The 25192-nt window shown below is 41.5% G+C and overlaps 1 protein-coding gene across 1 annotated transcript in view; it reads left to right on the forward strand.

Moving 5' to 3' along the window:
* Positions 1-25192, forward strand: part of tenm1 (teneurin transmembrane protein 1) — a 1283715-nt gene that overhangs the window by 1161576 nt on the left and 96947 nt on the right. Inside the window, exons 22-23 of the mRNA XM_078547452.1 lie at positions 1000-1232; positions 16804-16958. Of these exons, the coding sequence (XP_078403578.1) occupies positions 1000-1232; positions 16804-16958 (388 nt within the window). The remainder of the gene's footprint in view (positions 1-999; positions 1233-16803; positions 16959-25192) is intronic.

Genomic DNA, 25192 nt, shown 5'->3' on the forward strand with positions numbered 1-25192 from the left:
TGTGTCCAATGGGGACGCAAAGCAGACACCACATCAGTGTTTAACCAACCAAATTCAGTCATGCCATCCGTCAAGCATTTAAAGAGAAGGACACACAAATTGTCACTTGTGTCACTCAGCAACATGGCTGGTAGCAGTTTGTCTTCATTCGTTGGCAGTAGCACACTAAAGGCAACTAGAAGTAATATTTTATCATTGACATCAGCTGCTGGCTGATAGCTTCTGAGAGATTTTGCCAGGAGTCTCTGAACAGGCAACTGTGACATGGCAGATGGTCAACCACACCCAAGTGTATTGTATACCAGACATAGAACCTTCCAAATATTATAAGATAGGACTGCAGCTCAAAGCTTGTGCACCAAAATCACTGTAAGTTATAAATTTAAAATGACCTGATACAAACACAGAGATCTGTTTCTGAGCTGCACAGACTACATAAACTAATCCCCTAACGTGGGGCAGTGAAATACTGGAACTCGTTTGTTTTACGTTGTTAGTCAGTTCATTTCTTTGTTCATGCAATTCATGTTGCTTGTGTTGTTTCCAGAGAAAAAAAGTGTTATTCATAGCTTGAAAACTTTCCAGAATGATTAGAGTGTCATTACATTACCAGGGTTACAGATTACTTGGTATGAGTGGAAAAGAGGAGTTAATGTACTCCATGGTCACTTGTACAAGATCTTGGTTTAGTTGTCATGGCAATCATTTATTTTTTGAAGGATCTGGCCTCTTGTGTCTGCAAAGTATCCCTGGTAAATATAATGACAGTTGAAAAGTCACCTTGACTTGAAGAACAATGCAAATCAAAAATCACAAAGTTATCAGTACAGTAATATTAGAACGCAGCTGCCCCTCAAGATTGCTAGATTAAACCACAAACATTGTTATTTCTTCTTAACTCTTTTGTTCCTTTTTAATACAGTACAATTAGGGCCTATAAGGGATGCAGGAAATAGAAGCCAACTCTCTAACCTCTGAAATGCTTTTCTTTTGTTTCAGCCACAGTCCTGCTCACAAGTACTACCTAGCCGTGGACCCCGTTTCTGGATTGCTTTATCTGTCAGATACCAGCAGCAGGAAAGTATACAGAGTGAAGTCCCTTATTCAAACCAAAGACCTCCTAAGGAATTCTCAGGTGGTGGCTGGAACTGGAGATCAGTGTCTCCCATTTGATCAGAACCATTGTGGAGATAGGGGCAAAGCATTTGAAGCCTCTCTCACCAGTCCCAGAGGTAAAGTACATTCTCAACAGAACCTTGAATTTAACTTCATCAACATCCTTCCATTTATGTAAGATGTTGGACATGCAGCAAATCCATTGGGAATGGGATAGTTTCATGTGGCGCACTTTGCTGATGGCAAGAGAGGCCAATCCCTGAGTGGCAGGTTCTGCAATAAGCACCCACATTTGAGGTGGTTGTCAGGTGTCGATGCGGGTTGTTGTTTTCGGCATTGGTTCCTGTTGCCAAGCTACTGTAATCACATCATCATGATGGGGCATGCCAACCCACAGATGATGTCACTAGTTTCCTTCTTTCATTAGCATATCTCCCACATGTGAAAATCAATGTTTAGGGCCTTCATGTCACGCTTGCAAACATCCTTGAAACAGAGCTTTGGGCATCCTACTGGACTTCTGGTTCCAGCTACCTTGCCGTACAGAATATCCTTGGGAATTTGGCTTTAGCTACCTGAAATAAGCAATTTTTGTTCACCTCTCAGGAAACATTAGTCGTAGCAAAGCATTTAGGAAATCAACTGCGTCTACTGATCATATATATCAAATATTCAAGAGCAGGTTGCATATGAAGTAATTTGCAATGCAGTGCATAATTGGGCTATATCGTGTTCTCTTTTTAATACAGCTGAGTTTTGCTTTCAAATAAAAAGCTTATTATAACCATAGACTAGAAATTATTCTATGCGATGTTGGTGTACAACAAGTTAACACATTTTATACGTAATTCCTGGCTCTTTTAATGAAGGTGTTAACCTGTTTAAAATAGATTAATTCCTCTGTTAAAAGTGTGGGAGGCAGAAATTTTAAACAAATGCATTTTGCATTCATACAATTTTGGAGACAATGAGGGTGAACTTGCTTTAATGTGTTTATCAAGGAGCTCTCCCTTCATAACACTAGCTGGAGGCTTATCAGTTTTCTTGGTATTTCTTGTATAAGTGAGGTGAGTTGCCAACTGCTTTATAGGCAGCTCGCGATATTATACTTGCAGTAGCACTTTAAAGAGGAAGGGATAAAACATTGGGAGTGAAATGGAACAGCAGTTTGTGGCATCAGGAACATTTGTCACCATTTTTTTTAAAAAGATAGAATTAATTAAACAAATATTTAAATTTATCTACTGCAATAAAGCATGTTATGCGTAGATGAGAAGGGGTGAACTGGCACCCTTCGATTTAGACCCCTCGGTCTGGTCGCAACACAGGATTAAGTTTATTTTTTTGCAATGATCCGCTTTTTCCCCAAGTCGGGATGTATTTAACTATTTAAGCTGTGGGCAATAAGGAGTCAATCAGGCAAGGTTTTCTTGAGTCAAGAAAGAGCAAATTTATTAACCACTAAACCCAAGAAAAATAATAAAAATGCAACATCAAGCAATCGGCTCTCATGCAGTCATTAGGGCACACCCACACACACACTTAAGCAGTTTGCTTGGTCTCAGCGCAATTTGCAAACCTTCCAATTAATTGAAAGTTGAAAAATCATATTTTCAAAAATAAAAGGGCATAGCCCTGTGACACTATTAACTCTACCTAATGGTTGCTCACTTTGCTCCACCAGTGGACTCTGCGATACTGGCAAACTTTCAGTTGCTTTGTGACTGCCCCTTTCTTTTTCACTTTAACTTTGGACTGTAGGAGGAATTTGGACTATAGGATGTTTATCATGCTCTCTCTATGCCAGATTTCCTATTTCAAGCAAATGATTTATGTGACACTGCTGGAGCCTTTCTTGAATCTTCACTAGATACAGGAATACACCTAGTCCCTTTACAACAACTGCAAACACATACTTCTCCTTATCACTTCAGTGGTTTCTCATCATGACCTTCTGACTGGCACTGAACTCTCTAAATGTTATGCCTAGTGTATCATGACTCATTTTCATTTTATCTTTATTTTATATCTTCCTTAGCTATTGACATCAGGTTTAAACAAATTAAACATGTCCAAGGAACATGTTTAAACACAAACTCATCAGGTGAGCAACCTGTTGTAGACTATGGGGTTATTCTGTAAGGGAGCAGAAAATTGGCTTGCCTGTTTTAGTGGAAAACATGGGAATCACTGCCTAGCTTGTCATTTAGCAAATATTCTCCAAAGATGACTTCACAATCTTTATACTTCCTGGAGCACGATTTGATGCTGGGTGATATCGTAGTACTAGAGTGTGTTTGATTCCATTCTTACTCAGAATATCTCAAACACTTTTGATGTATACTGTGCACCTTTACCTGACATCAATACCTCTGGCAACCTATAAATTGCAAAACAACTTCTCAAAACCTCAATAGTTTTGGCACGTGTGGTATAAACATATACCACATTGACTGAGGCTCAACAGTTATGCACTTGCTATTGCTATCGACCAAAACAAGCTACTCTTATCCTTCCACTTCAAAGGAAATCAACACGGACACTCTCCCATCATTTTTTTCTATTTGACCATGGAATGAGATAAACCTTGGTTGGATAACTTCTCATTCTGAAAGCACACCACAGCATAAGCAGCAAGTGATAGACAGAGCTAGGTGATCCCACAACCAACGGATCAGATCTAAGCTCTGCAGTCCTGCCACATCCAGTCGTGAATGGTGGTGGACAGTTAAACAACTCACTGGAGGAGGAAGCTCCACAAATATTCCTATCCTCAATGATTGGGAGCCCAGTACATCAGTGCAAAAGATAAGGCTCAAGCATTTGCTACAATCTTCAGCCAGAAGTGCCGAGTGGATGATCCATTTCGGCCTCCTCCAGAGGTCTGCAGCATCACAGATGCCAGTCTTCAGCCAATTCATTTCACTCCATGTGATATCAAGAAACGGCTGAAGGCACTGGATACTGCAAAGGCTATGGGCCATGACAATATTCCAACAATAGTACTGAAGACTTGTTCTCCAGAACTTGCTGCGCCCCTAGCCAAGCTGTTCCAGTACAACAACAACACAGGCATCTATCCAGCTATGTGGGACATTGCCCAGGTATGTCCTGTACACAAAAAGCAGGACAAATTCAACCCAGCCAACTACCGTCCCATCAGTCCACTCTTGATCATTAGAAAAGTGATGCAAGGGGTCATCAACAGTGCTATCAAGTGGCACTTGCTTAGCAATAATCTGCTGATGCCCAGTTTGGGCTCTGCCCAGGGCCACTCAGCTCCTGACCTCATTACAGCCTTGGTTCAAATATGGACAAAAGAGCTGAACTCCCAAGGTGAGGTGAGAGTGACTGCCCTTGACGTCAAGGCCGCATTTGACCAAGTGTGGCATCAAGGAGCCCTAACAAAACTGGAGTCAATGGGAATCAGGGGAAAAACTCTCTGCTGGTTGGAGTCATACCTAGCACAAAGGAAGATGGTTGTGGCTGTTGCAGGTGAGTCATCTCAGCTCCAGGACATCATTGCAGGAATTCCTCAGGGTAGTGCCCTCAGTCCAACCATCTTCAGCTGCTTCATCAGTGACCTACCTTCCATCATAAGGTCAGAAGTGGGGATGTTCGCTGATGATTGCACAATGTTCAGCATCATTCGCAACTCCTCAGATACTGAAGCAGTCCATGTCCAAATGCAGCAAGACCTGGATAATATCCAGGCTTGGGCTGACAAGTGGCAAGTAACATTCATGTCAAAGAAGTGCCAGGCAATGACCATCTCAAACAAGAGAGAATCTAATCATCGCCCCCTTGACTTTCAATGGCATTACCGTCACTGAATCCCCCACTATCAACATCTTGGTGGTTACTGTTGACCAGAAACTGAGCTGGACTAGCCATATAAATACTGTGGCTACAAGAGCAGGTCAGAGGCTAGGAATCCTGCGACAAGTAACTCACCTCCTGACTCCCCAAAGCCTGTCCACTATCTACAAGACACAAGTCAGGAGTGTGATGGAATACTCCCCACTTGCCTGGATGAGTGCAGCTCCCACAACACTTCAGAAGCTCGACACCATCCAGGACAAAGCAGCCCACTTGATTGGCACCACATTCACAAATATTCACTCCCTCCACCAGCGATGCACAGTAGCAGCAGTGTGTACCATCTACAAGATGTACTGCAGGAATTCACCAAGGCTCTTTAGACAGCACCTTCCAAACCCACAACTGCTACAATCTAGAAGGACAAGGGCAACAGATAGATGGGAACACCACCACCTGGAAGTTCCCCTCCAAGTCACTCACCACCCTGATTTGGAAATATATCACCGTTCCTTCACTGTCGCTGGGTCAAAATCCTGGAACTCCCTTCCTAACAGCACTGTGGGTGTACCTACACCACATGGACTGTAGCGGTTCAAAAATGCAGCTCACCACCACCTTCTCAAGGGCAACTAGGGATGGGCAATAAATGCTGGCCCAGCCAGCGAAGCCCACAGCCTGTGAATGAATTTAAAAAAAGAATGAAAAAAAACTTTCCCCTTCTTAATTGTCTCTGTTATTTCTATAATCTATCCAACCCTTTACATATTGCTTCGAACTATATTTAACATACTGGCTTAGCCTTGCAAAATATTGGCTGCACATTGTCCTTTATCTTGACTTCAGCCTTGTGATGCCTACTTTTATCACCTGGTTCTCCTGGCTCAAAGACCTCTTGTGCTCTCTTAATGCTTTCTCAATGTCAGACCTACTGGCTGGAATTTTCCAGGCCCCAATGCTGTTGGGATCTTCCAGTCCCGCCAATGTGAATGGAGATTTCAATGGCTCGCTGGCCCTACCTAGGGGGAACCTGCCACTGAGGGGCTGCGAGATTCCGGCCTCTCTTACTGATCCCTGCTGTAAATAACTTGGCCCTGTTTAACACTCTCTTCTTAAACCAATTTCTTCCCATCAGGGAGACTTTGTTTCTTCCTACTACTACCAATGGCAAGTAATAGCATTTATCATCATACTCTGCCCTAACACTAACTTCACGTATCACAGGAATACTATTTTTGGAATAACTAGTCAGTTTTGCACCAGTTTTGCGTAGGGGAATGTGACTTAGGGATTTTTTATACTCCCCTTCCTTGATAACAACCACTGCTGCAGCTGTATTAGCAACGTTAGTAAGTTGTGAATCTCCAACTTCCATTTCGACAGTGGGCACTGGAATTATATCTTCAGCATCATTACTCTCACCTTCCATGTGCAGTTTTTCTTGCTCTCTGACTGAGTACAATTCTTGATCTTCCTGCTTGATAGAAATGGAAACAGAGCTTGATGCTATCATATGTGCATTCAAGGACTTCCAGGTTGCTGAACTAACTTTAGCTCTATTATGACCTCGACTTGGTGCACCGCTGTGACCTGCAGCTTGACTGCAACCTGGAACATTACTGTCTTCTCCACTCCTGCATGCCATCTGGATATCACCGAGTTCCCCACAGACATCGCACTTTCACTGAAAATGGGAGCGTTTAGATGGTTGATGGCTACCATAGCAATGATAATATTTACATTTCTGACTCTGAGACGGTGAACTTGGCTGCCGTGGCCTGGATCCTGCTGAAACCTGGTAGACCTCCCCTTCCAGCTCAGGAGGAAGAATCCCCTTGCAATCTGTAACTACGTTCTTCTGCCATTTCCATGGCCATGGTCTCATCACAGGCCTCCTTCCACATCAGCTTATTGGCTTTACTCAAAGGTTAGGCCTGCATTTTATTGTTCTTCAGGCAACTTGCAAAAGTGTCTCGAAGGGTGATTTCTAAGTTTGCACTGTACCATGGTGGTGAGAGAGTTTCTTTAACTTCAAAATTTAATCTGCTACAGTCTCATTTGGCAACTGCATCCTTTGATGGAATACAACTCTCAATGCAATTTCATTCTTAGTTATGCCATAATATGAGACCAGAATCTCATTAATTTTGGCATATTAGGGAGACGATGATGTAGTGGTGCTGTCACTGGACTAGTAACCCAAAGGCCCAGACTAATGATCTGGGGATCAATCCCACCATGGCTGCTGGTAGAATTTAAATTCAATTAATAAAATAAAAATTAAATCAATTTTAAAAAATCAGGAATTGAAAAGCTAATCTCAGTAATAACCATGAAACTATCATCAACCGTCTATATATAAAAAAAAACATCTGGTTCACTAATGTCTTTTCGGGAAGGAAACCTGCCATCCTTAGCTGGTCCATCCTACATGTGACTCCAGACCCACAGCAATGTGTTGACTCTTAACTGCTTTCAAGGGAAATTAGGGATGGGAAATAAATTCTGGCCTTGCCAGTGATGGCCACATCCCATGAACAAATAATTTTTAAAAATTCCATGGTACTGGGATTTCTCAGGCAATGCTAGTTAGAAAGTACATCAAAAGCACCTGGCCCCATCATAGTGAGGAACACATATCCTTTATCCTCATCTCCTACTTTATTTGCATTCAGCCAAATGTGAAGCCTTCTTTTGTAATTATACTTATTTAACGGGTTGAATGAACCCGTTAACGCCAAATATGCCATGTGTGCCATTTCTTTACATTCACTTTTGTACCATGCTGACTTACCAGGCTGTACACGAACATGACACGCACATGGAGCAACCTTTCAATCTGCTTAAATTTCTTCAAAATCAACTTTAGGTGTTCTAAAAAGTGTGTCACATTCTCATTCAGCCTTCAATTTTTCAAATGAAATGTAAAAGAGAATTCCATCCTATCCTCATTGCCAGCTTTCTGTTGTGTACTGCACTGAGAATAGACTCACCATGTGGGCTCGCAACAAACAGCCATTGTTGAACTAGCCTCAATTACACCTCCCTAACAGAATCAGAGAGGGAGCTGTACAATATACTACAGTTACAGGTAGAGGATAGTTCTTTTGGTAATATAGAACTTGAGTATTGCTGAAAAAAGAGACACATCAAAGCTTTTCATCTTGCACTCATCAGGACACTTCGCAAGAATACCAATATAAGGAGAAAACAACAATTTATACTGTATTAGAAGAGAATGCTGATTGGTTGGCAAGTTGACTCCAATTGGGAGTGGCACTGCCTCGAGAATGCTCCAGTGATGGTGACTGACAGTTAACTGCCAAGCATTGTTGGAACCATTGTAAAACCAGGCAGCTTGATTGATCAAGGCATTGCCTTGAGGAATGAGACAGTGAATGGTTGTCACTTATTTTGTTTAGCTGAAACAAGCACAATGTGTGTACATGTTCTTTCTGTCTGCAAAGAACAGGATCCTGTGTATTAATGTACAGTGCCAGTGTGATGCTAGGTATATAGGCCGTATGTCCCAAAGACTGATGGATCGTATCAAACAGCATGCCACAGCTGCTGTTCACAATGGGCAAGGTACAGAATGTACCCAACCAGTCCATGCTTGCAAAACTCAAGATACAATGTCCAACATTAGATGTGATTCCGGGATTGGACAACATTTGCTAAATAATCTTCAGAGTGCTAAAAATTATACTGGCAACCAATTTAAGATTGTCAGTTGGGCTCACAGTGTGGTGCATTTATGTATACTGGAAGCTACATATATTAATACACAGGGCCCTGTTCTTTGCAGACAGAAATAACATGTACACATACTGCGCCTGTTTCAGCTAAACAAAATAAGTGACAGCCATTCCTTGACTCATTCCTCAGGGCAAGGCAATGGCCAATTGGGTCAAGCTGCTTGGTTTAAATTTCGAACAATACTTAGCAGTTAGCTGTCAGTTATCATTACTGGTGCATTCTCGACGGCAACACCTCTACCAATCAGTGTCCGCTTGCCAACCAATCAGCACTCTCTTACGAGACAGTATAAATTGCTGATTGCCCCTAATATTGGTTTTCTTGCCAAATGTCCTGATGAGTACAAAATGAAAAGTTTTGAAATTCCTTTTTTTTTTCAGCAATATGATAGTTCATTAAGTGAACAAACTTCTAATGACTTAATGCAACATTTTTCTGTCCAATGGTTAAACAGATGTCATGTCATCCTGGGCGGGTGCCTTAGCTTTAATAATAAACAGAAAAATGTCTTATTAAATGTTTATTCAATCACATCACTGATACTAATCACTTGGCTCAGATCCTTTGTCAGGTTTACGTTTAAAAGTACACTGTACAATATTGTTACCACAAGCATCTGTGTTAACCAGTTCATTTTATTTCAGTCAATGATGCTAAGACAATATGCTCACAGCAAATATCATTGATTGAAGGTGTTAATACCTCAGATAAAGGTAAGTATTTACAACTCAAGTTAAGAACTTAAGTTGAGGAAACAATGGCCTAGAAATTGAGTCATCCTGTGTCCATTTTACAGGCATCTAAACGTTCATTATGGTGGACAGGTGTGTGCAAATTCATGTAAAACAGGCATGGCCTGTGATGTAATTTCTAGGCTAGTGTTTTTGAGTTACAATTCTTGATTTCAATCTTCATGAGCTGAATCCAAATTCAAATTAAAATACATTTGATTTATATATTTTTAGATTCTTACAAGTCTCTTAATCAAAATCTCATGATATAACATGAACAGTATGACCTAATCGTATGCAACTTTACATTTCTGATCTATCGTGGTACATTATACAATGGCCCTATTGAGGTGAATGCAGCTGACTCAACCTTCAATCATCCTGCAATCAACTATCCAACTTGCTAAAGTATGCAAGTTTCCTTTTTCTCTGGTCTCCAGATCACACTTAAATTAAGTTTTATGTTTTCCTAATCCAGAGGACACAGGTGGGTAATTAGACAGAGACTTGAAAATTCAGTCTACAGCCATGTCATGTTCCTTTAGAATACTGGCATCAGGATTCTGCATTTTAACTCTTTCCGCTCATATCTCCCAACAGTCTGTGAAATTCCTCTGCTATCAATGACTTTGTTAAAATGGTTGAGGTATAAATCTCATATGCCTGCATTAGTGCATTCATTGTTAATATTACACAATGCAATTTCAAACTGTTAATGTGTGAAAAGAAGAATTAAATTAAAATTCAATCCAGTGTACTTCAGTTCATTTTGCTTAATCTGTTCTTTGAACACCAATACGTCTGCTTGAAAGAATCATTATTCAGAGTGCAGTCCTGAAGTACTCTGATCACAGGGAATTCATTTTGTTTCAGGCTCAGTGCTAATGATCATGGGAACGAATATTATATTATTGCTTACTGCAGCAAGGAGCCTCTCTCCTGACATGAGCAACAAAAATGCACATAGGCAAAATTTTGCTAATTAATACATGAAAATGCAGGGTGTACACTATGGATTTATAACTGTTTGCATTATTAGACAATTTGATCATTGTACAAGTATTAAAAAAAGCATAAATGAAAATGTGTTTTTTTTTCTGCTTGGTACTTTTAGAGAAGTGGACAGTACCCTCCTGATTTCAAGAATTTTACATGCACTGAAGGTCAAGTGATGAAGTTTCTATCTTTTGCATTGAAGTGTATTCATAGTCAAGTTCCCAGTATTATTTTCATAATGCAGGTCTAGTTGATGACTGCATAGTAATGCTCAATAAGCATGAGAAGTGTTGCTTTTTTTTCTTTTCAGAACCTCAGACCATCATAGTTTATGATGGGTATATTATCCAAAATATTGGATTTTGCTTCCCAAAGTGTTTGATTAACCCCATGTGACTCATTGCATTCATGAGTGGTGCCCACTGCACTGTTAACTGGCAAACTCATTTTGCTGGGGAGATTTGATGAAAGAGGTCATTTTCGTCAAGATGAAATTCAGCTGCCTTTATAAAACAATACTCCCATTTCTCAATATTGCCACTCGACCTTAATGATGCTTTTGCTTTCAATCTGTTCAACTATTAGCAATCATACCTGCAAGCTTTTCCACTCAAAAAAAAATCAAAAGAACAGTGAAAGTCTTCATTGGAGTTTGCTCATGTGCTGATACCATAATAATTCATTTTGTATTGTTAGGTTGTTAGAGACTTATTGAATGCTCTTGCTGCTTTAATGGTTAGAATGAAAGTACAAGTCAATAAGAATTTTTAAGAACGTTGCTGAAAGAACATTTTATTCAGATTGATTGAGCATTTTAAAAATATGCCACCAGCTGAGTGGGACATGATAGGTAAAGATGCCGGAGGAGAGAGGCAGATGAAAGGGATAGTTTGGTTTAATACTTAAAGGTTGAAATCAAACTGTACAATGTTAGCAACAAACATGATAATAGAAATAGAAGCAGAAAATGCTGGAAACGTTCAGCAGTTCAGACAGCATTTGTCAGAAACAGAGTTAACATTTCAGGTCATAGACCTTTCATCTGAACTAGATGCTGTCTGACCTGTCAACTGTTTCCAGCATTTTTTGTTTGTATTTCAATTTTCCAGTATCCGCAATATTTTGGTATTGCAACCAAGTTGACAGTCTGGTTTGAAATTACTTCATCTGCTACATGAACAAACGGAACTAATTCCTTGATTGAAATAGTATGCTAAGATTTGTACAAGCATATAACCTATTTAATATTAGCATCACAGAGTATGAATTCAGCCCATTAAATGGATACCGCCGTGCCTGTTGATCCCCAATACTGAGCTTCAATAGAATACGATGAAAACAACGTATGTATGTTGGCATCCTTCCAACTAGAAGAGATGATGGACATGCAGTAAACAACCCATTTAGGCGGGGGGGTCTTCATTTGGTACATGTTTGCTGATGGCTGTTAAGGCCATTCCTGAGAGGTAGGTTCTCCGACAAGCACCACACATGAAGCTGCCAAGTGACATTATGGGCAGAATCTTAGGGTTGGCGAGTAGGGTGGGGCCCGCTCGTCGACACGTAAAATGATGCGCGGTGACGTCAAGCGTGCGTCCCAACGTCACTGCACATCTTTCAGATCTTGAGTTCAGTGGGCACGCACCGGAATCGGCTGTGCACCCGCCGAACTGTCAAAGACCTATTAAGGCCATTTAAACAGCAATTAAACTAACAAACCGAGCTGCCCATCTAACCTTAAGGTTGGCGGGCAGGCGGAGAGCCCAGGTGGGCTTCGCATTTATCATGAAACCTCATCCACGGGCGGGATGAGGTTTCATGAGGGTTTTTAAACTGTAATAAAAATTTTCAAAAAAGTTCATAGACATGTCCCAACTCGTGACAGTGTCGCATGAGGGGACACGTCTTAAAAATTTTTCTTTTCCTTTATTTAAATTTTTACATATCAACCTGATCTCCCTGAGGCAGCTCTGTGCCTCAGGGAGATTTCTGCGCTCTTTCGCGCCCGCCTGCACTCATTCCCGTCAAAGCCCTCCCGACGAGGAGAAAATTCTCCCTATGAGTTGTTGTTTCTGGCATTGATGCCTGTTTCCAACCTTCTGTAGCCATTTGTCGTCAGAGTACTGCACACCAGCCCAGAGGAGGTTTCATCATTCCTTCTTGTGCCAGCTAGGGGCTCCCTGGTGTATTAATTGATGTTTATGGCTTTCATGTCACACTTGCAAGCATCCTTAAAGCAGAGCCTTGGGTGTCCCACTGGTCATCTGGTTCCAGCTATTCACCATATGGAAGGTCCTTGTGTATGTGACCATCTTCCATCTTGCTGACATGCCTGATCCAACAAAGCCACCCCTGTTCGTTTAGTGCCAACCATTTGGGAACTCTGTCTTTGAGAAGACTGCTGCATTCATGAATTTGTCCTGCCTGGATATACCCGGAATGTGCTGTAGAAGCGGAGATGGAAATTATTGAGCTTCTTTTCCTGGTAGCTGCAAGTCATACATGATTCACAGCCATGCAGCGAAGTGCTGAGAACACAAGCCATCTGCTTGGTCCTAAAAGTCAGCTTGATGTTAGTCCATGCATCTTTTGCAAGTCCTTTATGACCTTCTCCTTCTCTACTGGAAAGTAAGTTTAATTCCGCAGGAGATGCATGACACCAAAATCATCACATTGCACAAAAACAAAGATGAAAGAGGAGATGGCAACATCTACAGGGGCATCTCACTCCGTAGCGTCATGGGAAAGCCTTTGTTAGGGTCATAATTAAAAGATTCCATGTACTTGCAGACCAGGCGTAGCTGGAATCACTGTGTGGTTGCTGAGCCAGCAGATCAACTGCAGACTTGATCGTCTCCATAGAGCAGCTACAAGAAAAAGGGAACAGGGCATACCCTTTTACATTACTTTTGTAGATCTCACTAAGGCATTCGACACCATCAGGGCTATTCAAGATTTTGGGGAAAACTGGCTGTCCGATAAAGCTCCTCACTCTCATCCACTCCTTCCATGACAACATGCATTGACCTGTACAGTTTGATGGCTCCACTCCTGACAGTTTCAGAGTGAAGAATGGAGTGAAACAGGGCTATGCCCTATCCCCTACTCTTTTTGGCATCCGACCTTCACCTTCCCTGCAAATATAGAAGGAGTCTACTTGCACATTAGGTCAGACAGGAAGCTCTACAATCTATCCAGACTGAAAGTGAAGACAAAAAGGCCACATCCTGATCAGGGAGTTTCCCTGCACTGACAATGCTGCACCACACGGAAACTCAGCTACAAAGACTCATGGACTGTCTCTCTGATGCCTGTAACTTGCTCTTCCTGCCTACAATCATCACGAAAACTGTGATCATGGGATAAGGTGTTAGACCTACGCCCCGAACACACTAAACAACACAGCACTGGAACTGGTTAGCAAATTCTGCTACCTTGGGCCCACGGTGACAGACAATCTGTCCCTTGATGCAGAGCTAAATACATACGTAGGGAAAGTAATGACTGCCATTGGCTGACTCGCAAAATGCGCATGGCATAAAACCAAGCTGCCCCTTAGGACCAAGCAGATGGTAACCTTATATAATTGTTTTTTTCTATGGATGAAAAGAAAGTTTAGCATTTATATAGCTGCTTTCATGACCTCAGGACACCCTAAAGCCCCTTACAACAAATGAAGTACTATTAAAATTAAATCACTGTTGTAATGTAGGAAATGTGATGTCCAATTTGTGCACAGCAAGGCCCCACAAAGAGCAGTATGATTGAATCAGATCATCTAATACAAAAGCAAACTAATGCAGATACTGGAAATTCTGAAATGAAAACAGAAAATGCTAGAAACGCTCAGTAGGTCTGGCAGCGTCTGTAAAGAACATGTCTTTCCACAGATGCTGCCAGATCATCTACTTGTTCTTATTGATGATGTGGGATAAATATCAATAAGGACACCAGGGGGAATCCAATGCTCTTCTTCAAAATGGAGCCATCAGACCTTTTGCATTCACCTGAGAGGCAAGATAGGGTCTCAGTTTAACATCTCATCTGAAAGGTGACACTTCCCATAGTGCAGTACTTCCTCTGTACTGCTCTTACGTGTCAACTTAAGTTATGTGCTCAATTGCTGGGTTGGGATTTGAGTCCAGAATCCCCTGACTCACAGGTAAAATTAATATCACTGAGCCCTGGTAGACAAATAATATGCTCTGAAGAAAATAAGTTAATTGTTCATTGGGTCAAGATATGATGCATGCAGTCTCCAAATGTTTAAGACTTAGTGCTGGCAATTACCCTGGATCTATTGTATATAAGACCAAGTGCTGTTGAAAAAGAAAGGTAACTATGGAATACATTCCTATTTTCATCAAAATACAGCTTTAAAATTTCAGCTCCCTGAACAAGATAATCGTAAAATTCTGAAATAGATCAAAATGGAGTAAAACTGTTGAGCAATATGTCAAATTCACAACACATAGTTTATGTTAGTAACAAAATACTTAAAAACATATTCTGTAAATATTAAAAATAAAACAGAAAATGACTATGAATGAGAGCAGTTGTCAGCAGTGTTGAAAATGCGGTTCAGTAACCTATGTTTGTATTTGCCTGCAATTAGAAATAATTCATGTTTATCCAAAACACACTTGTAGCAATGTACGGTGTAGATAATTATATTTAATTATGGTTTGGAAATTGCCACTGTCTCTAGTGCATTGTTGGTACAGACATGAAGTTGGATAGCATAGTTAATTGAGCTGCAGCAATTTTACTAATTCTCCATATTATTGCTAGTTAGATTTACCCTATCTCGAACCTGTGCGTTCTTGACATGGGAGTGTTTAATGGGGCAGTGTAGAAGGTGCTTTACTCTATCTGTTACCTTTGGTTATCCAGGGAGTGTAGAGGAAGTGTTTATTTGTTGTCATCCTTGGTTCAACGGTAATAGTCCAACCTGCTTCCAAATGTTTCAAGTTCAAGCCCCATCCCAAATGCTTGAGGACATAATCTAGGCTGACACTTCAGTGCAGTACTGAAGGAGTGCTACACTCTTGAAAATGCATTATTGGCCCCACCTTACCTCTTAGCTACATGCAAAAGAGCAGTGGAGTTCCCCTGGTATGCTAGCAACATTTGTTCCTCAACTAACACAATTGGGAGGATTTCCCCCTCATTGGATGGGTGCGGAGGGTGGACCCGGGAGCGGCCGCGCAACAGTCCGCCCGCGATCGGGCCCCAGCCGCAATCTCATGCTGGCTGGCCAATTAACGGCCAGCCAGCGTGAAATGCGCGCCGATAACCTCAGCACTGTCTGGGTGGGGGGTGTGGGAGGAGCATGAGCGCTGAAGTGTGCGCATGCGCATGGGTGCGCTCAGTAAAAGCTCCTTGAAGGCACAGAGCTGTCTCAGGGAGCTGAAGATTTTTAACCTGAAAGATAAAGATTTCAAAAATAAGGAAATCATGTCGCCACGTGTGACTCTGTCACATGAACAGGGACATGTGGAAAATGAATTTTAAGAATTTTTATTGTTTTTTTTTATTTACTGTCCAAAACCTCATCCTGCCCGTGGATGAGGCTTCATTAAAAATGCAAAGGTTGCCTGGTCTATTCGCTCGCCCATCGACCGAATGGAGGGCAGACAAAAAATTCAATTTAATTAATTGATTAAGGGCCTTAATAGGCCTCCTAATTGTCGGCAGGCGCGCTGTCGCCTGTCTCGCGCACACGCTGAGTGAAATATCGCAAGAGTGCACAATGACGTCGGGACGCTCGTCCGACATTATCGTGCACTATTTCACTCCTACCCGGGTCAGGCGCGCACCCGCCTGTGGGATGAAAAATTCTGCCCAGTGAAAGGCAGATTAGCTGCAGACCTAATTCATTGCCGTTTGTGGTATCTAGACCTGTGCAAATGGGCTGCCACGTTTCCTGCAGTGCAACTGTGACTACAATGTGAAGTACTTCATCAGCTTTGAAGAGCTTCAGAATGTTCCGGGCTCTTGAAAGGCATGATAAAAATTAAGTTTTGCTGAATAAAGAGACGTGGAAGCTTTTTGTCTTGCATCCATCAGGACGCTTTGCAAGACTATCAATATAAGGGAAATCACTGGTGCATTCTCTATGGCAATGCCTCTACCAATCAGAGTCCACTTGCCAACCAATCAGCACTCTCTTCACATACAGGAAAAATTGTTATTTTCCCCTTACATTGGTATTCTTGCAAAGTGTCCTGATGAGTGTAAGACGAAAAGCTTCAACATGTCTCTTTTTCAGCAATACTCAAGTTCTGTACTACCAAAAGACTATAAATTAAGTTATTTATTTTGACATATTGCCAACTTTTTCAATGTCTTTTATTTTCTTTGCATTGCTGTTTCTATGTAGGGATTGCTGTTGATAAGTATGGATTCATCTTCTTTGTGGATGGAACTACCATTCGAAGGGTTGATCAGGATGGTGTAATCACGACGATAATAGGTTCCAATGGCCTAACCTCAACACAACCTCTGAGCTGCGATTCAGTCATGGATATTTCTCAGGTAAATGCTTAAAGCTGCAGATTAGATTCTGAAACATTATACAAAGTAGAAGCAAGACAGCAGACCTAGAATCATCACCATGCAAGCATTGGATGCTGCAATTGAGACCAGCCTGAAACTGGGCCTCAGGCCTCATTAAAGTTTTTTGAATGTGCTGTCAGTGCTTGTACCACATTTACTTAGGTTGCTTGCCCCACTAGAGACACCTAGGTAATACCCAGGAGGAAATCCGAAACAAAAGCAGAAAATTCGGTAAATACTCAGCAAGCCTGGCAGCATCTGTGGAGAGAGAAAAACAGAGTTATCATTTCAGGTCAATGACCTTTCATCAGAGCTCGAGAAAGAGTTGTTAGAGATGTAACAGGGTTTAAAGTATGTACAAAGACAGAGAGGGAGGGGAGGGGAGGAAAAGAACAAAAGAGAAAGTCTGTGTGGAAGAGAGGAGAGATTAAATGACAAAAACATGATGGTGCAAGGCAAAAGGGAGGTTGCAATGGAACAAGGGAATACACAAAAGATGTGTCCGGTGGTAGGTTGGAGCAGGCAACAGAAAAGGACAAAAAGGAACAGATGGCACAATCAGGATCAATGTGTAGTCGGGGAAACATTGATGTTGCTCCTGGTTTCTCAGAAAGTTTGTAAATAAACATTTTTCCAAAACTTAGCCCCTACTGAAGAATCCTAATGCCTGCCCCACTCATCATTGCCCAATTCCTGAAAGCGAATGTAAAACAGACCTTAGGCCCTCATTTAAATATTTAAGGAACCTAACACCTGTTGTTACCAGCCACCAGGGACACCTGAGAAATAGCCCCACTCAATTTCCAGTTTCTTTTTTTAGGTATCCTTTTTAGGTATCCATGAAAGGAATGCAGCAGCTTCAATTTCTACCCCCAAAACATAGGCTGAAATTTTGCAGTCTTCCGGAGGGTGAGATGGCCTGGGGGGGGGGGTTCCTAAAGTTTGAATGACATCCTAATGGCACCGCTCCTGCTACCTAGCTACCTACTTTCCCCTACCTGCTTCTGTTGCGATTTTACCAGTGGTGCAGGAGGCTCAACCATGGGCCAGTTGAGGCCCTTAAGTGCCTCCTCCCACCACCTTGGGGTTTTACCAATGGCAGGATAGGCCCATGCCTGGCCACCAGGCCACCAGATAAAACCTGATGAGCTATGGTGCTGGGATGTTGGGGGGGTGATGGATGCCTCTTTGGGCACCCCAAGGTGTAATCCTCACCCTGTTTACCCCCTTGCCCTCTCTAAGCAATGCCCCCTCACACCCCCTCATCCCTTGCCAGACTTGCCAGGCTGTCCCGGTGAGAACCAAGACTCATCTTACATCGTGGCTTCAATGCTGGTCACCTTCCTTTTGACCTCACTGCAGTGGCCACCACTCCCGGTGATGCTGTTGGGGCCTGAGAGCTGCCAGCCTAATTCCCTTGGTTGGCTGGCAGCTCTCTGAGGCATGACTTTCTCTTGGAAGGGGACGTAAGACCTGCCTCAAGCCAATTAAAGGGCCATCAGCCATTTAATAACTGTGGCTTGCCCCTGAATTTTACTCAAGTGGGCAGAACCACCGCCCCAGAATAAAATTCAGCCCCTAGTTTTCCTGGTTTGCCTAATTATTAAGTATGTATGAAAATTGAATTCCAGCCCATGGCATTGGGGAATAATTGTGGGGCCATAGAAGAAAACAACATCAAGAATGTAAGAACTTTCCAGAAAGGTTAATGGCACTTGTGCCATATTTCTCTTTCCCAATTAAACTATACTGGCACAACCAATGGGATGTCCTCATTAAGGCTGCCAGCTAAGGAGGCTCTTAACCAGAATACTTGTTTAAGTAACTTTTTCATGAGTTTGCCACTGGTGTAAGGGATCCAGATTTAGCATCATAATACCACAAGTCAGCTCATGGATGCTGGTCTCACAGATTCCGAATTAAAATATTGCCAATTAAAAAGCATCTTTAAATTCTTTAAGGTCACTGCTAATAGTTGAAGAACTACCATCTCTGCCTCTTCAAGTGAACCTTTTGTTTGCATTTCTGAATAGAACACAAACAATAAAGCTGCGCATAATGAGTTAACTGAAAATTAATGAATTCATTACAAAGATGACTGCAGCTTGATCCTTATTCTCCATCAAGATTTGAACCTAGAACACTGAGGTGTGAGGTGAGAGTCTTGCTGCTGTGTACAGACAGAAATGTTAATGAGAACACGGTAAGGTGCAGCTAGAGAGTCCACACAGGGTAATGTACAGCTGCACGAATAAATCATACAAGACAAGAGCAGGTCTCCTCGGGGCATAGTCAAAGAAAATGTTGCAGTCTGTGATATTTAGGTTTTCAGTATATTTTATGATTTTGTGTTTATTTTAGTTATGTTTTTGCTTGCACGCCATCCATTTTTTTCATTGAAGTAAAGCGTTACAAAGATTGTACAGTTTTTTTCTCTGATCAAGACGTTCTAGTGCCATTTGGCAGAAAGAATGTCTACTTTCTCTGTGTTGAGGTGAGTAAACTAACACTATCTGCCTTCAAGGAATTGTTGTAATATGCAAGTCTGGGTACACTAGGGAAATAGGTATTTTAATATTGGTCAATGGTTTGAAACAGACAATGGCAAATTAACCACCACAGGCATAATGGGCCAAATGGTCACCTTCTATGCTGTATCATTCTATGATTATACAAAACACCCAAGTTTTATTTCCTTGAAGACAATGGAAGGAAAAAACAGGTGGGATATCACCCATTTTTACCCATCACCCATGGGTCATTTTTCTTTCTGTGCATCTGTATTCAAAGTATAACAAAACTATGTGTTCCTCTAAAACAGGTTTAAAATTTTGCTGCTCATGTCACTTGGAGGAAATCTTCAACCCTGATCTCACCTTGTCAACTTTCTTTTTCTATTTTTATTTTTGCATCAATTTTCTCTGCTACTTTCCTCCCCTCCTTGCTGGGGTACAATTCCACAGGGCACCAGGCACTCACCAAAGATAGCCAAGCTCAGTGCTGTGTCATGCAAAACACACATATCCAGAGTGCATTATCTGGAACAATCAAGAGAAGAAAATGTAGTCTGATTTAACACATTCATAAGCCTGGGGCACCAAAGACAGGAAGAAGGTTCCAATTCAATGGGCAGAATTTTCCCCTTGGTGTGCAGGATCAGCGGGGGTCAGTAAGCCGACCGCCGCCCATGACCCACAATGCACCACAATTTTATGCGGGTGGGCCAATTAAGGCTGAGCGCTGCCTGTGCGAGCAGGGGGAGGAATGCGAGCCAGCCTAGCATGCACTTCCCACATGCGTGTGAAAGAGAGCTGAAGAATCTCCCTGAGGCACAGAGCTGCCTCAGGGCGATGAAGAAAACATTTTGAAAACATTATTAAACATCAGAAAAATTTAGTGAAACATGTCCCCTCATGTGACTCTGTCAATGAGCAGGGACGTTTTTAATTAAAAATTTAAGTTTTTATTTAATTGATATTTGATTTTGGAAACCTCATCCCGCCCATGGATGAGGTTTACAAAAAAAATGCAAGGGCTGCTTGGCTTTTTCGCCTGCCTGTCAGCTGTCAGGTTGAATGGGCAGTGAAAAATTCAGGACAATTGAATACTTAATGGCCTTAACAGGCCTTTTAATTGTCGGTGGATGGGCTTCTGGCTCCAGCGCGCGCCCGCCGACCGAACTATCGCGCAACTACATGTTGACATCTGCACGCTCAGCTGAATTCAACACGCGTCATTTCACGCTCGGTTGGGTCGGGTGTGTGCCCACCCACCGAGCTAAAAATCCTGGCCAGTGAGTTGTTATGACCTGGAAAGGGTGGCATGAGCATATTCAATGATAACTTTCAAAAGGAAATTGGATAAAAACTTAAAAAGGTAAATTTTGCAGGGCAAAGGAGAAAAAGCTGGGAATAATTGGCTTGCACTTTCAAAGAGCTGGCAGAAGCACAATGGACCAAATTGTCTTCCCTGTATGGTGTGGTTCTACCACTGCCTGGCTGATATCTGCTAACCCAGCATAGGCTGAGATTGAACTGGCCTGTAGTGCTCTTATAAGTTAATTTAAATAGAGTATAATTTCACCATCCTCATGATTAAATATAACTTTTCATGTGCCAAGATTATGCCGAAATTTATCATCTTTGAGTGAAGTAAACGTTATTACTGGCTTCCAAAGTGCAGCCAGGAAAACCAGAAGCACTAAGTGAATTCACTTATGTTAAAGTGACATGAATTACAAACATTATTTGGCAGGCTACCAACCACAATGAATGGAAAACCTGACTGGTCACCAGAGAAAACAGTGAATAGCTGTAAGAGGGGCAGGTGTCATGTTGGATATGAAAAGGCATTGATTTTTCAAACATTTGCATTGATTTGTCGTAATTCTACTGTTTATGATCCAGAAAAGCTTTTTGATGAGGATAACTATCTTCAAAATGTTCAAATTGGCAAAGTATATACTGCATGATCCCAAGTTCAATTCTTTGTCTGCCCTCAGTCACTTGATCTCAGCCAGATCAGAGGCAGGGCACTACATGTATAGTCATAACAGCAGCTGGACTAGGTGGAAGATACATCAGTCAGGGTTTCCATTCCTGATCATCATCAAGTCACTCCTACGAGAAAGTGTGCATGTACTGGATAAAGTTTCACAGTGATGGCTCCCTTAATTTAACCTAAAGTCAATGTTTAAGGTCAGGTGTGAGGAAGGTCATGTGGATAAAGTACTGAATGCACCTGATAGCCATGGTTAGAAGAGAGGAGAAAAACTGTAGTAGTTTATTCAAAGTCCAACATAGTACTACACTATTTCATGATATTCACTCTGATTTGAATGCAGAATATCTAAAACTAATTGGGGGTAATTTTGACTTTGGGTAATAGTGTACAACTAGTGATATCAAATTGGCTACCCATTAACTACCTCTCCCAATTTTTGATTCCATAGACTGAAAACTGTCAACCACTACTCACTACGTCTCAAACTTTGCTCATTGGAAATACAATACTTATTTCATTTAAAAATGTATGTGCCAAACTAAAAACAGAGTAAGAAATGGACTGAAAGTAAGAAAGCTGCAGGTACTTGTTTGGAGAGGGATATGAGTTTGGTAGGGCGGGATACTCAATGGAGGGCTTCAAGGTATCTGCCCTAGATCCTGAAACCCCTTGGGGTTTAAATCAATAATTTAGATTTAAAACAGGATGTAAAGTTGCCAAACTCAGAGGTTCAGTCATAGAACCTACAAATACTTAGTATAAGGCACTGTGGGAACAGCTAAAGGACAAGTTAAAGAGAGGGAGGGGCGTTAGTGGAATCATCACTTAACATGCCAAGTCACTGAGGAACAGCAATTAACAAAGCGAATCGACTGCTGAACAGGATTGCTGAATCCCCAGAATATATGTCTTAACAGGTTTTTCCTGAAATTGTACAGTGCTCTAGTGTGTGCAGTGACTGCACGCTAAGTACTGTGTCTGGTTTTGACCAACAAGACACACAAATATTGAAAAAAAGAGTCATGAAACTGATAGCCAGAATTAGAGATTGAGCAATAAGAGAATACCCAAAAAACTGGGCTCTACAGCCTTGAATGAAGAGAACTGAGAGGGTGGAACCTTTATTACATAGAAAAGAAAAGGTAAGCCATCACAGTGCAGATAAATAGGCCCTGTTAGTTGTTGCAGTGAATGTAATGCAAGTCTTTCTATAGGTAGAAATTGACTTCCAACATACTTGCCAACATTGATTTCCAATAATAGATTTTGTTTAAAATCAGTTAATTTCTTAAAAGCTGCAAAATCAGTCAATGCTGCATTCTACAATATGGTGGAATAACAGATTCACTCCCAGCGATGGAAATTTCTAAGTATGATTCCTCTCATTGATAAATGTGACATTGAACTATTCAATGTGATGTACTATTTTTGGTATGAAGTTAGCTTTCGTTAGGATAACACCAATTCCTTCAGGGCGTACAAATCGCTGAAGGAGCCAGAGGGAATAACAGGCTGGGTGCTTTTCATTTTGAGACAATATTACAATCCTAGCAATAATATGTAGAAATCCTTTAGTTGCTCCTGACTTGTGGCCAAGAGCTCTGCAGAGATCCGTCACCTTCTTTTCATCTCCAAATCCTAATCTCTTGAATTAAGACAAAAATGCGATATTTTACAACTGGGGTCAGACTTAATAATGAAAGCATCCCATGTCTTGCTGTATGTAGATATTTTATCACCATGCAATTTTTAATTATTTTTACAATGGCTTACTTTTGTTGTAACTTGATGTTATCACAGATGGCCATGAGGAAGGAAAATGGCAGAGGGGTTTGTAATTAAGCCATACTTTCTGTGGACTTTGCTGAAGTTTCTAATATCAATGTTTCTGTGGCGTTCAGTCAGCAGGGATATGTTTAATCATTTTTTTTAACCAGGAGTTGTTGGAAATTGAACAGGAGAATGAAGGTTGGCTTATTTTATTTTTCTACTTGAGGGAACATGAGCTTACCTATCAATAAACCAACGTAAATCAAATGACAGGCCAGACTTTTCGAGTTAAAATGGTTCAGTATTATACTGAGCATTGCATTATCCATTGAACAAAAGGTAGGTTTCAATGTTAGCAGGCATCTATACATTTTAATGTAGGCAGACAATCCCAAAATATAAAGAAATGTTTTGACTTTGGATTATTTTGGTTTTCTACATATTTCATTTACATATTTCATTTTAGAGCCCAACTATCCATTGGGGTTCTGCAATGTTAGTTATTGTTAATGCCTCCTCATGCATTCTTTTTCTCTCTGAAACTTGAGGATCAATCTACTCCTGTTTCCCAAGCGCTGCAAACATGGATTTTATCAGCCCCTGAAGTTACATCTATTGATTCCATTGTAATATCTAAAGGTGGTGTGTTTTGCCTTTATTTGTTGTATTACTTTTCCAGACAACCCAACAACTTTCTTTGACTCCAGAGTGATGTGCTGGTAGTAAGCAATTCTCCTTTTCTTGGATTACTTCAAGAACCCTGTCATTAGTCAGTCTTCAGTTTTGATCTATTTCTGTTGCAATGTGACTCAGTTGCCTCTAATCTTCTGCCTCCTTCGCTGTTCAAAACAGCCAGTTTCTGTATTTGTACATGGCTATTACTATACATAACACTTAATCATTCTGGGATTGATTTTTTGCCCATTGACTGTGAATTAACTGTTAATTTAACACTACCTCATCACAAGCATAATTTTACAATTACACTAAAAACTTTTCCATGTGGTTAAGTGTTATTTTTGTAATTTCTATCCTCTGTTTAATTTCTTTCATATTTCAATCATTATTAGATGACCCAAGTGAATGCCAATTTGCTCTATTTCCATATTTTTCACTTATAGCTCAATTTAGTGGCCAGAATTTTCACGTCGGCGTGCGGGGGCGGGTCCGACATGCCGACGTGTAAAATGACGCGCGGTGTCGGCGGGCATGCGTCCTGACGTAACCACACGTCATTCAGATCTTTCGTTCGGCGGGCGCACGCCATGGGCGGCTGCATGCCCGCCAAACTGTCAAAGGCCTGTTAAGGCCATTAAGAAACCAATTTAGATAATTAACAGGGCTTCCCGTCCAACCTTAAGGTTGGCGGGCAGGCGAAGAGCCCAAGCGGCCTTCGCGTTTTTCAGGAAACCTCATCCACGGGCGGGATGAAGTTTCCTGAAGGTTTTAGTAAATAAATAATTTTTTTTTTCACAATTCATAGACATGCCCCAGCTCATCTGACACTGTCACATCAGGGAACATGTCTAAATAATTTTAATCTTTCTTTATTTGAAACTTTCAATGTGAACTTAATCTCCCTGAGGCAGCTTCATGCCTCAGGGAGGTTTCTGCGCTCTTTCACGCGCAGGGTCTGACTCTCCCTCTCCCCCCCCCCCCCCCCCCCCCCACCCCCACAACCGCCCGCACAGGTAGTAAGGCGCTACCAGCTGTGCGTCACGCTAGGCGGGCCTTAAATGGCCCACCCATGTAAAATGGCAGGGCGCAGCTGATCGCAGGCGGCGATTTGCCCCACGCCTGCTCCCAACCGGTCCGCCTGACATGGGAAAAATTCTCCCCAGTAAGTGTGAATATATTTGTGGCTATGCATACATAATAAAACTACAAATTTACTTTTTTCGGGTGGATTTACATACAATTCACAGTAAAGTCTATATTCA

Source organism: Cetorhinus maximus, chromosome 8, assembly GCF_964194155.1.
Source record: "Cetorhinus maximus chromosome 8, sCetMax3.hap1.1, whole genome shotgun sequence".
In the NCBI taxonomy this organism is placed as follows: domain Eukaryota; kingdom Metazoa; phylum Chordata; class Chondrichthyes; order Lamniformes; family Cetorhinidae; genus Cetorhinus; species Cetorhinus maximus.